Here is a 24,189-nt window from a genome sequence, read left to right on the forward strand (position 1 = left end):
TGGGTCAGAGCACACAGGCTCAGCAGGGGGAGCCAGGAGGACAGAAGCTAGCTCGGGGCTGCCGGCCTTACCCGGGTAGTGGAATCCACTGTGACACCGTGTTTGATGAGCACATCTGCCACTGGAACGTGGCCTTCTTGTGCTACCAGATGGAGAGGAGTGAGTCCACTCTGGAAAGAGAAAGATGTTCATCAGCTTTGAGGCAGGAGACAATTCCAGGCTACTGTGACAGAGCACTGAGTCTGGAAGCCTGGTTTGCAGCCCTAGCCTGCTCTCTGACCATCTGTTTAGCAAAACTCTTCCTGTTCTGAGCCTCAATATCCCTACCTTAAAAAATGAGATGGTTAAATGAAATCGGGAAGTGCCATTCTTTTTTCTGTTCAGGGTAAGACTGTCAATCTTTTAAATCGGTGACTTTGTAGCAAGTACCCAACTTTGTCCCTTATGGTAACAAAGCGGCTCTACACCAACACAGAAGTGAATGGGCATGGCTGTGTTCCAATAAAGCTTTATTTACAACAAGTGGTGGGCTGGATTTGGCTCACAGGTCATAAATGAACTTTAGAGTACCTTCCAATGGCCACACTTTCTATTTCCATGGCAAATTTTCAGAGCCTTGGTTTCCTAATTTAGAAAATAGGGATTCTATCACTGACCTATCTAGAGGGAACGCAAGGAGCATTTGAGAAAGCACAGTTCATGTAAAATCACTTTGAAAAGCACAATGTGCTCTTTAAATATAGCGTACTATTATGGGATCACAGCCAGCGCAGCACTGTAAAGAGCAGGGAGGATCTGTAAAGAGCTGGGAGTGAAAAGACCACGCTCATGGACTTTTCATCCCAGCTTTCTCCGGAGGGTAGTAATGAATCAGAGCTCTTGTTGTACAAAAATGTCAGAAGTCTTCTCCTCCTTGCACCTTACCTCAATACACTCTGCTAACAGTAGGACCAACAGGTGAGTCCTCTGAAGTCACAGGCAGTGGCCCCATGAGTGACTCTACCTGCCCTCCTCTGCCTTCTGCATTCCCCAAGACTGACCAGAAGCCAATGAACAGTGGCCCTCCTTGGCTGCAGGTGCCTGTGCCAATGTCACTGTGTCAACTGCTAGCCCCTCAGGCAGGTGACTGGCTCCGTTCTCGGGGTAACACCAGGAATCTGCCTTGGGAGGGTGGCAGGGGTGAGAGTGTTTCCTGAACAAAAACACACTGCCTCCATTATTGTCTTCGTATGTAGCTCACTTTACATGGGACAAGGAAGACACCCAGAAGGTTCCCTTGTTGGAGGTCACCTATCCAAAACTATAGGAAAAGAACCATCCGATCAGAGGTTTAGGAAATCTGAAATCATCCTTAAAATGCTTGCCTTTCTGAAACTGTTGTGTTAATTTATCATCTAAAGAACTGGCTCTTCATATTGTTTGATTCCATTTAAATGCAATTTCCAGAATAGGAAAATTCAGAGACAGGTAGGTGGTGGTCAGCGACGGGGGTTCTGTGGGGAATCAGAAGTGGTTGCTCACAGAGATGGAATTTCCTTTTCGGGTGATGAAAATGTCCTAAGTTAGGTAATGCTAGTTTTCCAATTCTTTAAATGTACTAAAATCCACTGAATTGTAAAGGTGACAGGATAAATTTTATATAAATTATGTTTCAATAAATCAGTTATTTAAAAAAGAACTGATTCTTTAGTCTCTTTTGGGTCATGAATTCCTTAGAGAAGCTGAGGGAATCTAGGAACACCTCAGCCAGAAAGGCACTCATGTGCCCATAAACCCAAAGTGTTGTATACAATTTTAGTAGATATCATGCTCATATACCTATATTCCTAAATTAAGAATGACTAGTCTAATGTATAGATCAGTATTTAAAAAAAAAAATCTTCCTCCACAGAAAGTGGATATTTAGTACCAAATTACTGAATAGACTCCTGAAGTTACACACTGGCCTAAATTCAGGAAAGTATACTCTGGATTTTCACTTTGAACTTCTTGCACATCGTGAATCTGTTGAGAAAGACAGCATGGTGGGAGAAAAGGCAAAGCTTTTGTTCAGTGACCTGCAACCTGGAGAACAAGCAATCTTTCTGACTCTATTGATTCATTCACAAACCGAGACAAAATTTACACAGGGCTGTTTGTTGTAGGGACCCCCCCCACACACACACACACACCACCTGACTCAGAAGCTGAGCTCACTCAGAAGCTGAGCTCGGGCTAGGTGCTCCACATGTAGATTTATATCTGCTGAGCTGACAGCAACACATACTATCAGGACTCTACAAGGCAAATCCCAGGGGGCCACACCCACCTTGTTCCCCAGGTTGCCATTGGCTTGTTTCGAGAAGAGCAGAGCTACCATCTCTGCGTGACCTTCTTGGGCGGCCAGGTGAAGGGGAGTCACACCTTGTACCGACTCTGCATTCGCGGACCCCCCATACTGCAACAGACTTCGGGCCACCTCCATCTGGTTCTGCTTGGCAGCGATGTGCAAAGGGGTGTAGCCATTCTGAAAGAGAGGAAGCCACCCAGAGCTTGGTGACAGGAATGCAGAGTTGGCTATACGAGTGCCTGAGGGAGGGCTGGGCATGGCTCTAGGCCTGCTGAACAACCACTGAGCAGGGCTGGTGTCACCCAGGAGAGCAATTTAAGTAAACAAACAAACAAAAGCCATTTGATTTGGAGATGGCTCTCCAGGCTCCCATAGCCGGGAAACGTCTGTCCCTTTTTTTCACCATCTATTTTGTGTTATTCTGCTCAGACAGATAAACTGCTGGGCAGGAAATGCTCTATCAAGGAACAAAGCTGGGATTCAATTAGGTGGACTATAGAACAACTAGAAAGCTAGGTGGGCAAGAAAACAAGAATAACCCCAAACCCCAACATTTCATAAAAGAAAGAAACAGCAGCCTTTCTCCTGTCCCTGCACAGTCGGGGCAAGTGCTGCCTTTTGGGCCTGCTGGCATCAGGCAGGTGATGGAAGGGGACACGCACCAGGCAATGGGCGCCAGTCTTCGTTCGTGACCCGGCAAGTATTCTACCTCCTGGACTTCCTTTTGTATTACTTTTAAGCCATTAAAAGAGGGTTAGAGCAACTACCTTTTTCATTTCTCAAAGTTGTTGGGTAGATCAAATATGATAATGTACGGAAAGAATCTTTCCAAAATAAAGATACAAAAGGAAATAAAACTAATGTGGGTTTGTGATGCATTGATTCATAAGACATTGTAAGTACAAGGCGAGACAAAGGAGTTTGGGCGAGTAAGTCAATTATGCCATTGTCTTCTATTCATTCTGCTATTTTTTTTTTAAACGAAACTTTCTCCATGAAGGAAGCAGTGCATGGGTTTACATCTGGAGCACACCTCTTACCCAACTGCGGATCCTTGACAGTCTTATAGATTGGCTCCTGGGCATCGTTTTTAGAAACCACTTTTACCTCCATTATCTCTTTTGAGCTTCACCCACCCCAATCAAGGTACTAAATGCAGGTATTTTTATTGCTATCCTATATTGTGGATAAAGATGCCAATCCCCTGAGGGGTGAGTGCTTCATCTAACGCCAAATAATAAAATGACAGACTTGAACTCAGATATGCATCACTTGAGACCTTGTTCAAATGTAGATTGTAATTAAGAAGGTGTGGGAAGGTAATAATGCTCCCAGATGATGTTGAGGTTGCTGGTCCAGGGACCACACTTCAGTAGCAAGACCCTCAAAAGCAGGCATGGCAAAGAGGGATGCTAGGCCCAAGGACTTCCTTTCCCAGAGCAGGTGGGTACCCATGTGCTATTGTTTCAAGGAGCTTTTTCCCACCTTGGCCGGCCTCCCCTAGCTGTTCTTGAGGACTGCATTCCCCTCTGCCAGCCACTGTTTTCTTGTGGCAACCAACATTTTTCACTCTTTCAGGATCACTGGTGAGGAAAAGGGAAGGGAATAGAAGGGGCTGACCAACAGAGTAAAATGCCAGTCATATAGTACTGGGGACCTGGAATAGGATAGCTAGGTTGGTCTGTAAAGTGGCTTTCATTGGGGAAATTAAAAATTTGTAATTTACTTCCCAAAATTAAATTGAATTAAAAATCATTCTCTTGGCAAAATTATGTAAGATAATTCTTTCTAGTATTTCTCCTTTTTTAATTGGATTCCATTATGAGAAAACATGACATTGTTCTTTGGGGGTTGTGTTCATAAAACAAGATCAGCATTTTGATTGTAATAAGATTAATTAAGCAGAATGATTTTTTTGGGGGGGGTTCTGTATCAAAAGAGAGCAAAAAAGAAATGTGGCTCAGGGGTCAATTCTGAGACATGGAGCCATTTTCAAATACAGATCATCTTCTCTGAGACCACTGTAAAATGTTTCCTCCCCAGCAGGGCAGACACCATCAGATGAGATGCACCCTCTGCCAGTGCTGGCCCAGAGAAGGCATTTGCTATAAGAAAGTAAGGATTATTAGGAATTCTTTTAAAGTACAAAGGAAAGTCACTGACACAATGTGAAGTACGTTCATGGACACATCACCAGGAGTTCCAGACCACTTGGGCAACTGTGGGTGTCCCTGTTGGCAACAGCGCCCTCTCCTGGCCAAAGGAGAGCTTGCTCTGGAGATGTCTAAGGCTGCTAGGTCACCTTGGGTTAAAACAGAGATGATACAAGAGCCACTGACGATTTCTGAACATGGGCTATTCCACTGGAACTTCCTGCAAATCAGGACTAATGATGACAAACCAGGTAATGATGACCTTCTACAGGTGACAAGGACAAGAGGCAATTGGGCTAGCGAGTCGGGGAGCAGTTAGGGAGGGATGTGTGCCAGGCAAAGACTCTTCTTTCCTAAGGAAATGAGCTCATCTGGAGGACTGAATGCGTGAGAGGGCTCTGCCTGAATGTTGCAACATTAGCATCAAATTAGGAAGGGGAGAGTTTGGTTTGGGTGCAGAGGGATTTGCATGTGAAATTCTACAAAATTGCCAGACTACTTTGGAAACTATTTTTTGCCATGGAAACAAAACCCATCTGTACAGCGTTTGCACTTGCATTTAGCTCTCTTTAAATATCATGAACCTGGCTCCAGTTCCTTTTATATAAGTAGGAGAGTGAGGAGGAGGAGGAGGAGGGGAGTCCAGCTTTTTATTTTTAGAAGCAGGAGTAAGTCGACATCTCAGCAGGGCCGCGAGCTCCCTCTGCACAGTAACGTGAGGTTCACTATGACAATAGCAGGGACAGAAGCCTGAGGAGACAGGGGCATCTGGGAGATGCTGTGTCTGCAGGAAAGGGATGCTGTAAGGTTGAGATAAGCATCCGTGCTGAGCAGGGGAAAACAACTGAAGCCTTGCACTGATTTTTCTCCTGCCTGGGCCACTGCGGCTCCCAAGTCTGCAGGTGTCAGCTGGAATCACACAGGGACCATCCTGTGGCTCCCTCCCAGGCAGCTCTGACACTCCCTCCACATGACAGCTCTGCCAGAAATTGTCATCTGATGGTGTCTCTCATGCTTTGGGCTGCCCTGTCAGATTCCGAACTTCTGGGCACAGAGACTGCATGTGTCTCTTGTATGCCTAGTCCTGTCCCTCTCCTTTCCCTGCCACCAGCCCTCAGAGTCCTGGCCCTCACAGACACAGACCCCACACAGCCCTCACCTTTCCACAGGGTGGGGGGCATCCCTGCAAAATGCTCCTTCCTTGCTGTGGCTTTGTCCTTGTGTTACCCCCTCCCCCAGGCTAGCCCTACAAAGTTCCTTTGACTCTGCTTCCCTGAGGGTCAAGGACAGGACTGTTCCCAACAGCAGTAGCAGCTACTTTCAGAGGCTGGCTTGCTGAACGTATGTCTAATGTCTCATATAATACAATATATCTATATATATTCCACATCATATATATCCTACTGAAAAGAAAGCCACAATCTAAATGTCTGAACTCATGAGAGAAATAAATTTTGGGGTGATCATTCACTCAGAAAAGGCTTCTTCCTTCAAGGTTCCAGAAAGTGCTCCCCAGCAGCTTTGGCTGTTTCTCCCAGTGTCAGCATCTTGCCCCAGCATCAGAGCACCTGGAGAGCAGGTGGGAAATGGGACTCCTGGGCCATCCCACCGTCCCACTGAGTAGGGATCTCTGAGAACAAGGCTTATGGCTCCCCAGAGATCCTTATCCAAGCTGATCTTTGATAGCCAGTTTACAAAATTCAGCTGGCAGGCGGCTGCTCGGGGCATACATTTGGTGTGTAAAGCAAATTCCGTCTCTGCCAGGGAGCCTGTTGCGGAGGAGTGTCGCTGCTTCCCACCTCATTCCTGGTCTCCAAATAGTGGCAATTATATTGCAGGTGACATATGTGAAAGTGGGGTGAGGTGTCTGAGGTAAAAAAAATAAAAGCAAAACACCAGACCCCTTGGGCTGCTTTCCAAACAACCCTCTGTGGGCTGTAGACTCGGCGCCCACGGCTGGGCACTCCTGATCTGCCCAGGGAGGCCTCTTACCCAGGCGGGACTGTGTGGGGAGCCACCCCGGGGCAGCAGTAGCTTGACGATCTCCAGGTTATTGTGATGAACGGCCACATGTAGGGGAGTCAAGCCATTCTGCAAAGGGACAAAACAGAGAAATGAGAACAGCTTCACTCCAGTGGGTTTTCCACTTGGGAGCCCTTTATGAGATTCACAGCACTTATTTTAAACAGGTGAAATCTGCTTAAAAATTTATAAAGTCTGTAATAATCTGGTTAAAATTTTATTGAAGGATGGTCTGTGGGTGTAGCTCGGTGGTGGAGGATCTGTCCAGCGTGCCTGAGGCCCTGGGTTTGATCCCCAGCACTGCAAAATGAATTTTAAAAATAGCTGGGTGCAGTGGCACACACCTATAATCCCAGTGGCTCAGGAGGCTGAGGCAGGAGGATCGCAAGTTCCAAGCCAGCCTCAGCAATGGTGAGGTGCTAAGCAACTCAGTGAGACCCTCTCTCTAAGTAAAATACAAAATAGGGCTGGGGATGGGGCTCAGTGGTGAGTGCCTCCGAGTTCTATTCCTAGTATCCCACCACAAAATTAATTAATTAAGAAAATAAAGTTACTGTTAAAAAAATAAATAAACGTGTTCCCAGCCAATCTTGGCTAGGAGTCACTAGGGGACATACCCAGCAGGACCCAGGGCCAAGTGCCATTCTCCCTAGATGGCTGCCCAAAGGGTGGGCAAAACAGGTAAGAGGTGGAATCCACAAGTAGTGAAGTTTGTCCTGTTTTTTTTTTTCCTTTGACCCCAGAAGGAGACGGACAAACTCACCTTCCCGGCAGCGTTGGGGTGTGCCTCTCGTTCCAGCAGCAGCTCTGCCACCCTGACTTTCCCGTACTTAGCCGCCACGTGGAGAGGGGTAAATCCTTTCTGAGGAGAAACACAGACTGTCAGGACCACAGGAAGCCAGAGCCATCCTTCTGGGAGAAAGGGCCCACGGCAATGGAGGCTTCCCGGCACCCCAAGTTTTGATCCCTTTGAGATGCCAAGACCTCAGGAACCCAAGCTTCCTCCACCAGGCCCCTCTGCACTCCTCCCAGGCCTGGTATTGGCATTAGATGCTCACGCCCTGGGAGAAGAAAGGGACTTATTCCTTCTTCTTCTTCTTCTTCTTCTTTTTCTTTTTCTTTTTTTTCTTTTTTTTTTTTTTTTTTTGGTGGTGCTGGGGATTCAACCCAGGGCCTTGTGAGTGCTAGGTAAGCCAGTACTCTACCAACTGAGCTATATCCCAAGCCCCTTATTCCTTCTTGAATCTCCAAAATCTCCCTGTCATGGGTTAGAGCAGGTGCCTGAGAAATAACTGGTCTGTGATAAATGGATGAATGGTGAATGAAAGAGAGAATGGCTCGCTGCCCTTTCTGGGAAAGTACATCAACACACCAGGCTCACAGACGGTGGCCAGTCCTATGGCTGTCCACCCTTCCAGCTGCCTGCATTGTCATTAAAACTTCAAAGGCCATCAGGCAGGAATCCCCCTTGGAGCCCCAGTCTGTAATTTATGGCTTTTCTTTTCTTTTTCTTTCTTTTCTTTTTTTGTGTGTGTGACAAGTTCTTGCCCAGGCTGGCCTTGAACTTGAACTGGGCACCAATGATCCTCCTGCCCTAGCTTTCCTAGGATTTGTGACTGCAAGTGCCTGCCACTTTTTAAGAACAAGAGAAGAAGGGCTGTACCTTGGTCATGCAGGTCTGGGACGCCTCCTTTTCCAGAAGGGCCAGGGCTGTATCCACATGGCCCTCTCGGGCCGCAGTGTGCAGGGGCGTGTGCCCGGCAGTAGTAGCCAGGTTGGGATTGGCATTGTTTTCTAAGAGGAGCTTCACCATGTTTGTGTGGCCGATGCGAGCTGCACAGTGAAGTGGGGTCTGGTCATCCTGAACCCCAAAGGGAGAAACAAAGATTGGGAAATGTTAACATTATCAAACCCAACACTTCATTTTACAAACAAGAAAGGTAAGGCCCCGGAAGGTTAGATGATTTTCTCAGGGACACAGCGAAGCGGACAAAGAGCTGGAATTTGAGTCAAGCCTTTGAGTTATAGAAACTGATGTGTTCTCTCTTATTTAACTTTATAACTCTTCAAGTAAGTTGTTATTTCCACTTAATTGTCCAAAGGCTCAACCCTCCCATCTGTAAAATGAGAATGATGATATTGACGGATAATGTACAGAAAGGGCCTCATGTAGTGTTGGGTACATAATAAACACTCAATAAACTTGTTATTACCATCTCCCCAGACCTTTCCCAGTGGATATGCTCATCTTTCTGTTTGAACTTTACTTTCAGTTTCTCTACACCAGGGGTCATGGGAGAGTTAAGTTGCTGAAAGGGAAGGATGTAGTCTTGTCCCACCCCTGCCCAACTTCCTGTTTATGGCTATGGTGCAGGGCTCCACAGACAAGGTCTCTCTGTCACTGGGCTCATGCCAAGTTACGGCCCAGACACAAATCTCAGGTCCTAACGCTAAGGGGCATCTTCAACCATCTATGGGTAGGAAAGCATGATCTTTGCCCATCGCCTTGCAGAATCAGCAGCTATCCTTATTGGTCACTCACCCAACATTTCAAAAATGTGCACACAACAAGGGGAAATTCTCCACTTTTGTTTTTTAATTAGTGAATTTGATATACGTATTTTTTGTGGTATTGGGGATTGAATCCAGGGGTGCTCTATCACTGAGCTACATCCCCAGTCCTTTTTAGTTTTTATTTTGAGTCAGGGCCTCACTAAGTTGCCCAGGCTGACCTTGAACTTGAGATCCTCCTGCCTCAGCCTGCAGAGCTGTTGGGATTACAGGTGTGCATCCATGTGCTCTGGAAATCCTCCACTTTTACATCTCGTGATTCTTGGCTGATTTTCACTGATGGCACTATGTTGAAAAAGCTGCTTTCCTCTTTAAACCATGACTAACCACTAGCCCAATAAACACTGCTGGCCAGCCACATTCCTCAGACTTTCATTATTCTAGAGTAACAGCTTTAACACACAAAAATATCTCTGGCCTTCTCAAAAGCCCTGCAAAGCAGAATCAGAGCTTTTCGTGTGACCTAAATGGGAATGACAAGTGATCACTGAGCCAAAAACACTGCTGCCCGGCCTCTAATGAGGATGGATTCTCCTTATTGTGCTTGAGCTGCCTCCACCCCAGGATCCTTCCCTTCCCGCCTCTGGAACTCACCTTGGCCTTAGCGTTGACTTTGGCTTTATTCTGGAGCAGGTATTTGGCCACTTCTGTGTGCCCTGCTCTGGCTGCCATGTGCAGTGGAGTTTCTACTTTCTGTAAAATAACAAAATTATAGAACTGCTAATACATGCTGGGTTTGCAAAAGGACACATACAGAGCTCCCAAGTGCCAGTCTGGTGTAGCTTGATGGGGTGTTATCCAAGAGGTGGAGTTGCCCCAGCAAAAGACTCTTTGGCCTGTTGGTGTATGAGTGTGTGTGTGTTTGTGTGTGTGTGCATGCGCGCGTGTGCATGTGGGTGCACGTGCACTCTAGGTCTTCTTAAAAATAAACCCCAGAGCTAATGAATATTTAAAAATATGAATGATTTCCAGACTACACCAAAGTTCCAAAATATTATCCAAAATAAAATCCTGTAGATTCACAGATATGGGGCAAATTTAATTGAGAGAGCATCAATAGGCAGGAAGGCTCTCCCATATCTGAAGCCTTCGCTACCCTGAGAATTCCACCTCCAGGCCCAGAGCAGAGACTTCAGTAGTGCACACAAAGTTCCCCTCAGAGCCCTCCACCTAGAGCAACGAATCTTGCTGTGGCCAAGGTCTTACCACGTTGGAGACATTGGGTGATGCCCCCCGCTGCAGGAGGTTCTTCACTATGGGAAGGTGCCCCATGAAGGAAGCCACGTGGAGAGGCGTCAGGCCAGACTAGGACAGACAAGAGTGGAGAGAGCTGAGTGGTTATCTTCCCCGCAAAGAAGAGAGAACCAGATGGCATCTAATGTGTTCTTACAGCTAGGTCCTCCATGAACGGTTTTCCAAGAAGAGGGAGTTAAATGAGGTGGGTTTACTTTCAGGACAATGGCCAGAGGAACAAAATCACCGGAGGGAGAGTTCTGCCCACTTTTATAGCTTGAAATATTGCTTCAGATCTTGGAAAACTCCCTGAGACTTAACACAAGCCCGCTCATCTCAGTCACCCCTGGTTCATTCCTTTGAACAGTCTTGCACACACACACACACACACACACACACACACACACACACACACACAACCCTGCAGCCATAGCCACAAAGAACAATCAACTCCCAGAGAGGGCTAGTGGAGGAAGATCAGGGCAGAACCAGGGCCCATCTGCAGGCTCTCTCCTACCTCGGTGACCGCATCAATGGAGGCTCCTGTCTTCAGCAGCAGCTCCATAACACGGATGTGGTTCTTCTTGCAGGCGATGTGTAAGGGGGTAAAGCCATTCTGCAGCCCCACACAAAGGGAGACAGACATCAGGAGCTTACACACTAGCCAAGGAGCACATGCAGGACTGCACACCCACCCCAGCCCACCAGTGGGTGCCCACAGAACAATGAATAAAAGCACATGAATTGATTAATCTTAGTGTGAATCGTGAAAGAGATAACAAGGCCCTCAGTTTATGCATCAAACATGTTCCTAAACGTGTTGTTTAGAAACCTTTAAAAAAATTCCATTGTATTTCTGGATGCACTAAAAGAGCCTTGTATAACGTCCCCTTAAGGGTAAACTGATGATAAAGAGTACTTTGGGGGAAGCAAATCATGTTCCTTCTGCCCTGAAACCATGGATCAGTAAGAGAGAAATGGATTTTTGTTTTTAAGTGTGATTGATACACTGGAAAGCAAGTTCCACAGGGCAGGGATTTTCATTTTTGTCTGCCTGTCCTTTTAATGGTTTATCCCCTTAGGGCAGTGGTTCTCAAACTAGGGGAAGGGGTGGGAAGAGGAGAGGGGTTTTCACTCTTTCTCTACACGTGGCCATGTCCGGAGACACTTTTTTTTTTTTTTTTTGGTACTGGGGATTGAACTCAGGGGCACTCAACCACTGAGCAACATCCTCAGCCCTATTTTTGTATTTTATTTAGAGACAGGGTCTCACTGAGTTGCTTAGCGTCTTGCTTTTGCTGAGGCTGGCTTTGAACTCCCGATCCTCCTGCCTCAGCCTCCTGAGCCACTGGGATTACAGTGCGCCACCACACCCGGCTCTGGAGACGCTTTTGATTGTCATAAATAGGGGAGGAGAGCTGTTGCTACTAATGGGTCGAGGCCAGGGATGATGCTGATCATCCTACAATGCACAGAACCACATTCATCAACTCCAAATGTCAACAGTCCAAGGTTGAGAAGCCTCCAGTTCCCTAGTGCATGGCTGAGGTCAATGCTTAATGAAAGCATTTTCAAATGAATGAATGAGCCATCCTCTGCTGCCCTTGAAAGATGCCTGGCCCCACTCAGTTCTCCTCCTCTGGGAATGGAAAGGGGGGAGAAGGAGATAATGGGTTATAGCCCCACTAGTTTCCTGGACCAGCCTGGGAACCCTTGACCTAGGGAGGAGAGAGATAAACCATGGCCACAGGAGGAATCTGCTTTAAGCCTAAACTCACACCTGTAGCAGTGTCATGTTAAGCTCCTCTGCAGAAGAAGATTACTTAGCTCAGGCCACTGCTGCCATTGCTGGGAAAGCCCGGCAGTCTCTGAGACTTCATTGTCCTTCAGTCTGGGCTTGGTTGGAGCTGAAATGGTTCTTCAACCCATGTGCACACCATGATCGCTGCTTCTGGAGTCAGGACTCCTGGACACAAACCCACCCTGGACCACAGCCCGCTACAGGGGCTGTGCTAACCGAGTGCAGGAGTGAAGGATGAGCACACACCAAGTGCACTTGTCTCCCAGGCTTTAGCAGCCACCCACACTGCACAGACCCTGAATCTTAGGGTCTTCTCAAGGCACCGGCTCTGGTCCTGCCCAGGTCAGGCTCTGGTTCTACCTCCCTCTGTCCTTGTCCCCTCCAGCACCTTCTTCAATAGCTGCGCACTCACCAGGGCTCTGGAGTTTGGTTTGGCTCCTTTATCCAAAAGGACCTTGGCCACCCTGTGATGGCCACAGTGGGCTGCGACATGGAGTGGGGTCAGGTGGTCCAGGGTGATGTCGTCTATCTCCGCATTGTATTGCAATAGAAGTCGGACACAGTCGAGGTGGTCTCCCTGAGCCGCCATGTGAATTGGGGACAAGCCATTCTGGGTAAAGAAAACAACACAGACAATTGCGAGGCTTTCTGGGAATGGAACACGGAAATTCGGGACAATGATACCAACGTCACTTCCCTTTTCTGGCCTATATGATGCTTTGAAGTGAGTCCTGAGGGAGCTTGGTTCAATCAGGCCTTCCTGCTCCTGCTGGCCTCCAGCTACGTTCTCCTTTCCACCCAAATACTCCAAGCCATTACCAGTTAGGCCCACCTTTTCCACAAACCTTTCCCTGACCACCCTGGACTCCTGTGAGTTTTCCTGATCTGTGCCATTCACTTAGACCTTATTCTCGTATTTGTCAAATCATGGTTAACTTTTCAGATGTGTGTGTTACTTCTCCTTACAAGCATCTGAAGATCAGTGGCTCTGCCTAATGCTTCTCTTCCTCCCTCCTTCCCTTTTTACACACACTGGGATGGAATTCAGGGCCTTGCACGTGCTAGGCAAGCATTCTACCACTGAGCTATATTCCCAGCCTTATTCTAAATTTTATTTTGAGAGGGTCTCACCAAGTTGCTCAGGTTGGCCTTAAACTTGCAATCCTCCTGCCTCAACCAACGACAGGCTGCACCAGGGCACCCAGCGCTCATGTTTCTTAAATGCCTCACAGTGCCAAATAAATGTGTGTCTCGTACTTAGTGGTCCTTGATTAATGTGGTTTTCAGTGAATAAAGTGACAAAGTAGAACTGGATCTGGATCCTTCTGTTCCTGGCTCCTGACAAATGCACTTCAGTGGTTGAGTAGGGGCCTGGTTTTCTACTCTGACCCCAAGGAACAGGGCAGAAGGCCTGGAGCAGGTAGAGGCAGAACTTCCCTCCTGGAGGACTCAAGTCCTCACATTAGAAACTAGAGATGGCCCTTTGCTCTGGCCTCTAATGGAGCTTGAGAAGGACAGTTTCATTTTCTTTTTAAAACTTCACTCCCATTTGCCCTAGGCTCTGAAGACTTCTAAAAGTCTTAGCTTCTATTGCTTCTGGAGCTAGGATCAAAGAGATAGGGATTGGTTTAGAGTTTGTGGGCCAGATCTGGCCTGCAGATTTACCTAGCTTTGTAAACAAAGTTTTGTTGGAACATGGCCACTAGTTTGCCCATGTTTACATTTTCATTCCATTGGCAGTTTAATCATTGCAACAGAGACTGTGGTCTGTAAAGCCTAAATATTTACTACCTGGTCCTTTAGATAAAATGTTTTCAGTCCTTGATCCAGAATAATTAGAACTTCCTATGTGACAGGTGTTGCAATAAATGTCACACACACTATTGCATTCAGTTGTATTGACATCTCTCTTTTACAGAAATGGGATTTGATACCCAGGTCTGTCTGATCTGGATCCCTGCCTGGAAGATTCCCCCCACAGGAAGGAGGTACACACCTTGGTTTTGGCTTGGATGGGTGCCCCATGGTCCAACAGGATCTCTGAGATTCGCACGTGCCCATTTCGAGCTGCACAGTGGAGAGGTGTCAATTCGTCCTTTAAAAGACAGAGTGAAAAACAGAAAGCCCACAAGGCACCCATCAGAGGCCATTTGGAGAGAAGACTGCCTGCAGCATTGTTCTCAGCTGCAGAAGTGCTGATGTTTCCTTTGGGGCCAGTTTGACTCCGGCTTATGATCTTCTCCCGCTGCACCCGGCAGACATGGCAAGATGCTCCGGGAGGCGAGTGGTGTGTCACTAACGAGGTCACCAGGAGCTTACCACTCCAGGTGAGGCTCTCGAGGGCAGAACCCCCTCCCCTGACCTGGTCATGAGGGTTGCTGGCACCCACCTTGGTCCTTGTTTCTATCTGGGCTCCCCGGTCCAGCAGGAGTCGCACCATGATCACGTTCCCCCTGCGGGAGGCGATGTGCAGTGGTGTGATACCGTTCTGGAGGGGAAGAAGCAGGGGACAGTCAGGAATAGGCATCCTCTTAAACGTAGCTGTGCGTACCCCGCTCCCCAGCCCCCGAGCCCTGCAACTGCTACAGCACTGTGGCCATCTTTAAACCTACTGTTAGGGCATTTCTCACTGAAGAAAGGTTTTAAAACCAGAGAGGACCTATTTACACTGTTGTTGGCCAAGCCACGTCCCCCAGAGTCACCCTTAACAGACAGAAAGCAAGCTGACTATTTGAAAACTGGCCCCTGCCTCTCTGTTTCCCATGTTAAGAATGACCAAATGTGGTTTAGAGTTTCTCAAGACAAAACAGGCAGAAAATGAGGGCGGGCTGATTAGGAACCTGTCAGTCAGGGGTCTTGTTAGACACTGCTGCTTCACCCATAGGCAATTCTGCAGCATGGATGAATTCCGTGGTGGTGTCAGGGCAAGAGGCAGGGACACCTAGATTCTAGAATCCCCCAGACTCGCAGACAGCATGCAGAAGACAGGTTACCTGTGGCGTGAAGTTGACACTGGCTCCCCTGTTGAGGAGTAACTGGGCCACGTTGAGGTTCTCGTAGTGAGCTGCGATGTGGAGGGGGGTAAATCCCGTCTGGAGTACAACAGAGGGGGAGAAAACCTGTCATGTGTCTCCACAAGAGAGGGGAGAAAACCTGACATCTCTAACCAAGAATCAGTCTGGGGATCCTGGAAAAGTTGGCAGATCCAGAGGACCTAATACCCGAAGCAGGTTTTGGTGGATGGTCGCATCGGCGCAGAATGGGTCAAGGGACATCCTGCAGCATGTGGTATTAAAAAACCAGGCACCTGAGTGACCAGTCTCTGCTTTGTGCCCATGGACAAACCAGAGACTAGGATCGTCTCAAACTCTGTAGGGCCACTCATCGGAAAGATTACTTAGGAGGAGACTTTAATTCATGGATGGCAAGTGTTATGGGAGTCCCTGATCTTAATTCTAGGGATAGTTTCAGCTTCCTAAAATAGTCTGATGACTCATTTGCTTGACCAAAGGCAGACCTCTGGCCCCTTGGTGGGTCCATTGTTGCCACCCTGTCTTATCACCTCAGACACATCTATCCTTTGTCAGCTGTTTTGGAGACAAAACCCAGTGGCCATGGGTCAGAGTGGAGTGGGGTGAGGGGGCCATGTGAACAATTCAGCCCAAACCTACCCCCACTGAAAGAAAACCCAGAGTCTGAATGTCCAGACAGTGGATCCAACAGTGTGGATGACCGACTAACAAATGAGGCCCCTGGGGAAACCCCTCTTTCTACACTCCAGCCCCCCAAGACTGGGACCCCTCCTCCCTCTAGCAGAGGGCAGCTGGGGTGAAAACAGAGGAAGAAAAGCCCAGAATGCCACCCCTGGACCCAGCTTCACTCTGGACTCGTCCCACCCCACCTGGACGTTCCCTGCTCTTTGCTAAGAACAATTTTCTCTGTATTCATGGGGCAGGGGGGCACCTAAGCGGAGCTGTCTACTGGCTCCTGTGCGTGTTGTTCCTGGGAACCTGCTGGTACCGTGGAGCTGGTGCCCAGGGTGACAGGTGGTCCGTCCAGGGCCTGGCTCATTCTTGGGGAAATGGTTGGGTGTTTGTGGTGACTCTATCCCACAGGCCTCCATGGTGGTGGCCTGGTGTCCCCCGGGTGCTCCTCCTGGCCACCCTCACCTTGGAAAGGACATCTGGGTTGGGGTCATTCTGCAGAAGCACGGCAGCTGTGCGCGTGTCATCGTTGCGGGCTGCGATGTGCAGGGCCGGGAGGCGCACTTTCCCTTTCGTCCCGTAGTTGATGAGGTGTGCCACCACGTTCTCATGGCCCTGCTGCAGAGCCACGGCCAGAGGAGTGAAGCCATCCTGGCCAGAGGAGAGGAAAGATGGGTTTACTCCGACTGTTATGGTTGGGGTACGTGATGTCCTTGGAAAGCTTATGTTAGCTGGGTGGCAACTACAGGCAGGTAGAGTGTGGCTGGAGGAGGTGGGTCACTGGGATTGTGTCTTTGGGGTTTATATTTTGTCCCTCGTGAACACAGCTCTCTCTGCTTCCTGATTGCCACGTCCTGAGCTGCTTTCCTCCTTCACACTTTTCTGCCATCGTGTTCTGCCTCATCTGGGCCCTGAGCAGTGGAACTGGCGATGTGTGGACTGAGATCTCTCTGAAAGTGTGAGCCCCAAACAAACTTCCTCTCCTCTAATTGTTCTTGTCAGGTCTTTTAGTCACAGCCACAAAAAAGCTGAGTAAAACACTGACTCTTGGACACTTGCTGTCCTCAAGATGGGACACATACTCTTGCCTCAGGGCTTTTGTTCCTGATGGGTCCCAGCCTGAAATGACCTTCCTCTGATGTGCTGCTTTTCAAAGCTCTCTTTATCCTCCAAGCTTAGCTTTTAAATGCCACCAATCTCCTCCCTGAAGATTTTCTTGTACCACTTCCTTGCTCTGCAGCCTCACAGGGCCTGTGGTAATCATTTTTAAGCATTTACTTAATTTTCCTTTACCATTCGTTTCTAGTCTCACCGTGTGCTATGAGACATTTTACTGTTTTTGATTCTTTACCTACCCTCCCTCTCAGCCCATCCATCAGTGCCAGAATTGTGCCTTGAACATGGCAGAATATTACTGAATACCTACCATATGCTTGAAACCAAGCAGGCCCTGAGCATTTGATGTGAATTACTAATATTGATTCCTTTGGCTGCATACTGAGGAGAACAGGACCCCAGGAAAAGCTGAGGCAGGATACGGCAAAGCCATTGAGTCAAGAGTCAAGAACAGCCTCGGCTCCAGTTAATGCAACGACTAGCCTCAGGATCAGAGCTAAAGTGACTTGTTCAAGGGTGTACCATGGGTTCATGACAAGAGCCTTTCTCGGGCAGGCAGACTCGTCCATCAGACATTCACACGCCAGCCCCACCCACTAGCCCTCAGCGTTGGATATCAGCAGGATGACATCTTCAAGTCTGACATCATTTCTTTCATTGCTCAGGACCCATGACTTTGTCTCTTACTCCCTTGAAGAACCTCGGGACACTCAGGATCGGTGCAAGTGACGTGAAGGTCAGGAACACTCAGTGACGCTCTGTGTCAGTTGAGATCTCAGATGCAGTCAGGACCCATCCCAGGAAGATCCCTTGTCACACGCCCAGGGCCCTCTGGTGATGAGGGCATTTTCCCAAAGTACTTACTTCTGTGGCTACATTCTGATTAGCTCCATTTTCCAGTAAAAACTTCACCACTTCCAAATGGTTTTCTTGTGCTGCCATGTACAGGGGTGTAAAGCCTTTCTGCAAGCCAAAAGAAGAGGCCATTAGAACTCACCTGCAATGAGGAGAGAGGCCAGACGAAGGCGGAAAACTCTCGAAAAGAGAGGACAGCTCTCTCTTCATCTCACTTTCACACATCCTCCAGGGAGATACCCCCATCTATGAAGACTCACTATCTCTTTGAAACAGCATAATGAATTTTTACCAAAGGCTACAGGTGGGGACGACTCTCCAGGAAGTTTGGGTCTTGCCCCTCACCACTGTCAGTCTGCCCCACTGGATCACGTATACCCCTTCCATTTCTACTCCTTTCCTTGTTAATCCCCAAGCCTCATCCCCTTCCCCCTCCACACACAGTTTCTCTCCCTAAATGAACCATGACTAAATATTATTAATCAGTTGGTTTACTGGATAGAGATGGGCCTGCAGTGCTTAGAACATGTAGTCTAATCATGAAAAAAATAATAAAGAATGCACTCATCCCTGCTTGGATACAAGTTGCTAATAAATCTAGGCTCGGCTACAGTGTGTGTGTATGTGTGTGTGTGTGTGTGTGTGTGTGTGTGTGTGTGTATGTATGTCTTGATGCAATAGCTAATGTGTCCACTGTGTAACAGAAAAGAGGAGTGATCTGGGACCAGAGAGAGCCATTACCTGTGACTGAGCATTGACATTGGCGCCATAGTTGACCAGCTCCCGGACCACCTCATCCTGACCCGCGAGGGCAGCGATGTGCAGAGCTGTGTTTCCTTTCTGAAATGCACGGAGGGAGGGACACAGGAGGGTTTGCACTGGACTTGCATAAATGACTATCATAGGCAGCTAAACACGAGTGCTGAGGTCTAGTGGCCTTCTCTTGGGTCAAAAGAGGTAGAAAATGCACATGTGTGTGCTTGGCCTGACATATATCTTAAAATAGTATTGTAGACACCAGGAGGAAAATTCTTCTTGCATTTTTTTAATAAAAAATTTTGCTGATAGTACACACACACGCACACACAATGTAACTTCTCAACAGCTAATCTTGCTGCACACAGGCACAGTGCCTTGTCACTGCCTGACAGTGTCCCTTGGCACACACACCATGAGATCCGCAAGCAAACTGGCCTGTGTGGTGTGCTTCCACTACGTTTGGGAGCTCTGGGGAGGCAGCAGATGCCCTGGCTTGATACCCTCAATGTTGTTAAAGGGACACCCACAAACCAAAGGCTGGTCTGAAGGGACAAAGGTGATGAGAGGATAAGAACGTAAGAAAATATTAAAAAAAAAAAAGGAAAAGGTAAAATGTACTCTATAGTGTATGTAGGGAAGAGAAGAAAAATATGAAAATAAATGGGGGGGTGCCTTCGTAGAATAAAATCTGGCAAAGAAAAATGCAAAGAGAATATTTAAAATATTATTAAGTAAAACATAATGACAAAGTTCTCACCAAACAAGAAAGGAGAGAAAGCCAAAGAGAAAAAAACCCTAAGATAAAATGAGGCACACAAGTGTCTTAAACCTCTTAAAAGATAAGAGCTAGTAGCAGAAGGAAATGAGGCAGGTTGCCAGGATGTGAGTTTAACGTTCAGGTTTTCTGGTCTGTGGCTATCCTGGATACTGAACCACGGTTCACAGAGGAAGTGCAGGATCAGCTGTGTCCATCTGTGTCTAGCAGGCTGAAGTTCCCTGGCCGGTCAACCCTTCTGCCAGGTTCCTCCTGACTCCAAGGAGTCCTGGTCCCCAAAGCTACCACTGTCTCCACCAAGGGATCCTGTGCATGTCATGCTCTGCACCCCTGTTCAGGGACATTCTGAGGGACAGGCTCCAGTCAGCATGTCTGTCAAGTCAAGTGGAGAAATCAGGACTACAGCCAGACCCATCTGTCTCTGTGATACTTAAGTAGCAGAAATGATAAACAACCTATTTTTTTTTATAGTTCATCTGGCCCTTTGTATCCCCAGTTCTGTAGCCACAGATTCCACCAACCTTAGGTTGAAAATATTAGGAAAAAAAATGCATTTGTACCGAAGATGTGCAGACTTTTCTTGTCATGATTCCCTATACAATACAGTCTAACAACTCCTTACCTAGCATTCACATTGTATTAGGTATTACAGAGGTGATGTGAAGTCTGTGTGAGGATGTGCTTAGGGTATGGGCAAATACTATACCATTCCATGTCAGAGACTGGAGCCTCCGTAGATTTTTTGGTGTCTGTGGGAGTCCTGGAATCTGGATACTGAGGGACAACTGCATATAGCTTTTAAACTAAACTCCATAATCACGTACTAATCCATTTCTGAAAGTAAGAACTGATGAGAACCAGGACTTCAGACCTAGTCCTTGCACTGCAGCCACCTGTCACCTGCAGGCCAAGCTTCCTGCCTGAGGTGGGCTTGAGCAGCTCAGGACCCAGCTCCATAGCCACACCACCACTGTTGTCCAAGTGTCCCCAGGTGGGTGCCCTGTGGGGACCTGGGAGCTGGAAGTTCAGATCTTCATTTCTTGATCTTCACTGAAGTATCAAAGTTTGCATCGGGCAGGAGATTTTGTTTGTTTGTTTGTTGCCTCCCAAAGTCCCATTTGATAAGCAGAAGGAGTCTTTCTCCAGGATCCAGCAGGGAATAAATGCCAGAAGCGAATGTATAGAGGCTAATTAATAATTTTTCATAGAAGTCCAAGGAGATTATATGAAAGGCTTTGGCACTTGGGTCCTTTTCATTTGCTGTACTAAATGAAACAGGGCTGCTGGCACCAGGAACTTCTCTAGAAACCAGGACTCAGAGCTCCAAGTGGAGCCTCCCTGCCTCCCGTGAAGGAGGATGGATGTTGTATCCCTTCATTACTGAGAACCCATGTGTCAGGCTCTGGGCCAGGAAGGGGAAACACAGAGGTGACTCATGGAGACTCAGGTTCTCTGTCCTGAAGAGGCAGACTCAAATGTTTCTTTCCATCTGCTCTTTCCTGCCTGAAATCTGAGCAGAGCAGAACTTTCTTCCTACCCCTGAGGAAGAGAAGCTAGTCAGCTGTGGAACCTGGCTGTGGGCCTCGGCTCATGTCGTGTGGGCGGAGGGCAGCGTTGATAAGGAATCACACCAAAGGGAAGTCCCTGGGAAATGGGACCCCTTCCATCCCATCTGCACACACGCACACACACACACTCAAGAAGGCCTCTGGCCCTGGGCTGTGGGAGGCAGGAGGAAGGAGGTTGCCATCCTCTACATTCTCCCTCAGCATGAAAGAATATGACCGTGAAGGCGCAGGAAAAATTATTTAGCTCTATTTTGATCCACAAATATCTAATTTCTCCATTTTCAGGGACGCATAGAGCTCATAGAGGGGAGGATGGTTGAAACAGCACTGAGTGAATTCAAGTGGACGGAGACAGAGAAGCACAGTGAGGGAAAAGGCTTTTGTCCGTGGAGATGAAAGCTTTCTCGGTTCATTAACAGCTAAGGTGCTGAGCCCTGGCCTCTAAGGGGTGGAGATGGGAGGGTGGGAAAGCAGTGCATTTGCTTTATGCTTTTGAATTTCTAAGCATAGCTTAGGAGTCTAGATTGGTTTTGGCTTCTTGCTTATTTTTTTTTTTAAAATCTTTCTCAGGCTTGGGAGATCCATTACAATTCCTCAATCTGTTACGAGTCTTCCTTAGCCCACGGTTTGAGTTTTACCATTTTTTTTTCCTCCTCCCTCTGCATGGCATTCCAAAACCATGCTGGCTCATAAAATTTCTATAAATAAAAGAGACACACCAAGTGTTCATTGCAAAATAACAATCAAAGGGGGGAATTTGGAAAGAGCAAAAGTGCTGAAGCATAATGTTTTCACAGCTCTTGGGGAAATGCCAGGGAAGAGCGGCTGCCCCGGCCCACACAGAGCTGGTCAGATGGTACACTGCTTGCAGCCAGGTATGTGAGAGCATCAAACAAACAAACAAACAAATAAATAATAATAATAATAATTACATCCCTTCATACTTAGAGCAGGGTGGAAACAATTGCCACTTATCCTGGGGTTACCAAAAAAATACCCATATATAGTCAGAAGGAGCAACTCAGTTTATTTTATCAGAGAGATCCTTTCACATTGAGAAGATGACATGAAAATTACAGAATTTTACCTTGAGATCTGATTCTACTTTCATAATATTTTGGTAGTTCACGTCATACCCATAAATTATATCTGTTCTCTACATATTGTTCTTCTGTGTTCTCTGCTTGAGAGGCAGCAAAATGTGTGCTGCACAGAGCAGAAACTGAGGCTGTGTGTGAGAGCCCATCTAATAAATAACAAATGGGAAATGAGCTGGGGAGAAAACTCCAGCATAAAACATGAGAAAGTAGGGAGAGAAGAGAAAGGGGAATTGAGCAGATGGTACTTGAGCCAGTAAAAGGAGATTTTTTTTTGTTTAGTTTTGTTTTTTCAAATACTGTCTACATCCTGCTTAATAAACAAGATGCCTGTATATAAGAAACAAAACTTATCTGGGGGGCTGAGGGTGTAGCTCAGTGGTAGAGCACATGCTTAGCATGCATCTAGGTTCAATCTGATTCCCAGCACCATAAGAAAAAGTAATCTTTCTGGAAACAGGGTCCTGTGTTTTCAGGTGAACTCAGAGAACTGGAAAGTGCTCAGGATAAGACAAATTCAGAAGTTCATTTAGGATTGTTTCAAGAAGGGCTGGTTTCTAAGGCAGTTTGGGACCATATTAAGGGGCCAAGAGATTTGAATTTTTGATGACAAGTGCCCCCACTCCCCATGAGACATACCTTGGTTGTCGTTTCTAGAATGATTTCTTTGTGCAGAAGTTCAACCACCATTTTCACATGACCTTCTTTGGAGGCAAGATGCAAGCCATTCAACCCATTCTGAAAAGAGCAGAGAGGTAGGAAGGTGTGGTTAGTGGGAATGTATATTCTGTACCCTGGAAAGAGGCCCCACCCCAGTCATGAGGTATATGAAGGAGGAGCAGAGCAGAACTAGAGGAACACAGAGCAGAAATACCCCAGACTCCCTTAGTACCTCTTGTGTAGGAATATCAGGAGCAGGAGAGCAAAGAAAGAAAGAGTGATAACAAGACCACCACTCCCCAGACAGAAATTGAGTTTTGTAAAGTTCTCCCCCAAACCAATGGTAGAAGCTTCAAAATAAGATCACTGATAGTCTTTAGGCACTGGTATGTTTTGGAAGTGTTCCCCAAATACCTATGTATCAAAGGCTTCGTTGCCAGCCTGTGGTGCTATTGGGAGGTGGTAGAAACTTTAATAAGAGGTGGGGCTAGTGGAAAAAGGTTAGGTCACTGGGGGCGTGTCCTTGAAGGGCATATTGGGATACAGGTCTCTTCCTCTTTCTCTTTCACTTTCCAGCTGCCCAGAGATGAGCAATCCTCCTCTACCATATGCTCACACCATGATGTATTGTGCTGCCACAGGCCCAAAGCAACAGGGCCAAGTGACATGGACTGAAACCTCAGAAACCATGAGCTAAAATAAACCTTTTCTTTTATTAAGTTGATTTTTTTTTTCAGGCATTTTGTCACCGAGACAGAAGGCGGACTAACACAAGCAACCGGCTTAATGGAAATAGTTGATAGAGCGTCAGTTCTCTGGTGAATTTTCATAGCAGCAACCAGAAAAAACAAAGAGGTAATACCACTATGCATCAGTCAGCTTTGCATCACTGGAACTGAAATACCTGACAAGAACAACTTACATGAGGAAAAGTATATTTGGGGCTCACAGTTTCAGAGATCTCAGTCTATCATCAAGTGACTCTATTCCTTTGGGTCCAAGATGAGGTAGAATTCCATGGCGGAGGATAGCTGCTCAGCTCATGACAGCTGAGGAGTAGAGAGAGTGGGGTGAGGGAGAGAGATGAAGCGGCAGGGAAGATGAACCCTGCCAGGGCACACCTCCATGACCCATCTCCTCCAGTCAAGTCCCGCATGCCTACAGTTAATCACCCAGTTCGTCCATTCCAACTAGGATGGACTAATTAGAGCTCCCATAATCTAATCATTTTCCCTCTGAATATTCCTCCATCAACACCAGAGCTTTTTGGCGGAGGGCACCTCATACCCAAACCATAAAACAGTGTGTCCTCCACATTTGCAGAGACTCGCTTGCATTACTAAGTGATCAACTTTGAAATAAAGTCTCATAGGAGAGCATGTATTGCCACCCACCTAGATGTACGACTTCCTTGATAGAAAAATTGGTATTCAAATAGCCCTTTTCACAATCTGCCATTTCAAATATGACCAAAAAAAAAAAAGCCTGCTTGCTAGTTTAGTTATAGGAAAAACAAAACAAAATACATTTTTCATGCCCAATCATC

The 24,189-nt window shown here is 47.1% G+C and overlaps 1 protein-coding gene across 11 annotated transcripts in view; it reads right to left on the reverse strand.

The window, feature by feature from the left end:
- Positions 1-24,189, reverse strand: part of Ank1 (ankyrin 1) — a 206,364-nt gene that overhangs the window by 49,651 nt on the left and 132,524 nt on the right. For all 11 annotated transcript variants that reach the window (XR_005726196.2, XM_078031259.1, XM_021720206.2 and 8 more), the window contains exons 3-18: positions 22,623-22,721; positions 18,526-18,624; positions 17,794-17,892; positions 16,279-16,464; positions 15,103-15,201; positions 14,499-14,597; positions 14,106-14,204; positions 12,522-12,719; positions 10,826-10,924; positions 10,282-10,380; positions 9,670-9,768; positions 8,168-8,365; positions 7,268-7,366; positions 6,475-6,573; positions 2,309-2,506; positions 72-170 (exon numbers count right to left, since the gene is read on the reverse strand). Coding sequence is in view for 10 of the 11 variants with exons in the window: in XM_078031259.1 (XP_077887385.1) it covers positions 72-170; positions 2,309-2,506; positions 6,475-6,573; positions 7,268-7,366; positions 8,168-8,365; positions 9,670-9,768; positions 10,282-10,380; positions 10,826-10,924; positions 12,522-12,719; positions 14,106-14,204; positions 14,499-14,597; positions 15,103-15,201; positions 16,279-16,464; positions 17,794-17,892; positions 18,526-18,624; positions 22,623-22,721 (1,968 nt within the window). In the remaining variant the exon portion in view is untranslated. The remainder of the gene's footprint in view (positions 1-71; positions 171-2,308; positions 2,507-6,474; positions 6,574-7,267; positions 7,367-8,167; positions 8,366-9,669; positions 9,769-10,281; positions 10,381-10,825; positions 10,925-12,521; positions 12,720-14,105; positions 14,205-14,498; positions 14,598-15,102; positions 15,202-16,278; positions 16,465-17,793; positions 17,893-18,525; positions 18,625-22,622; positions 22,722-24,189) is intronic.

Source organism: Ictidomys tridecemlineatus, chromosome 14 (assembly GCF_052094955.1).
Source record: "Ictidomys tridecemlineatus isolate mIctTri1 chromosome 14, mIctTri1.hap1, whole genome shotgun sequence".
Lineage (NCBI taxonomy): Eukaryota > Metazoa > Chordata > Mammalia > Rodentia > Sciuridae > Ictidomys > Ictidomys tridecemlineatus.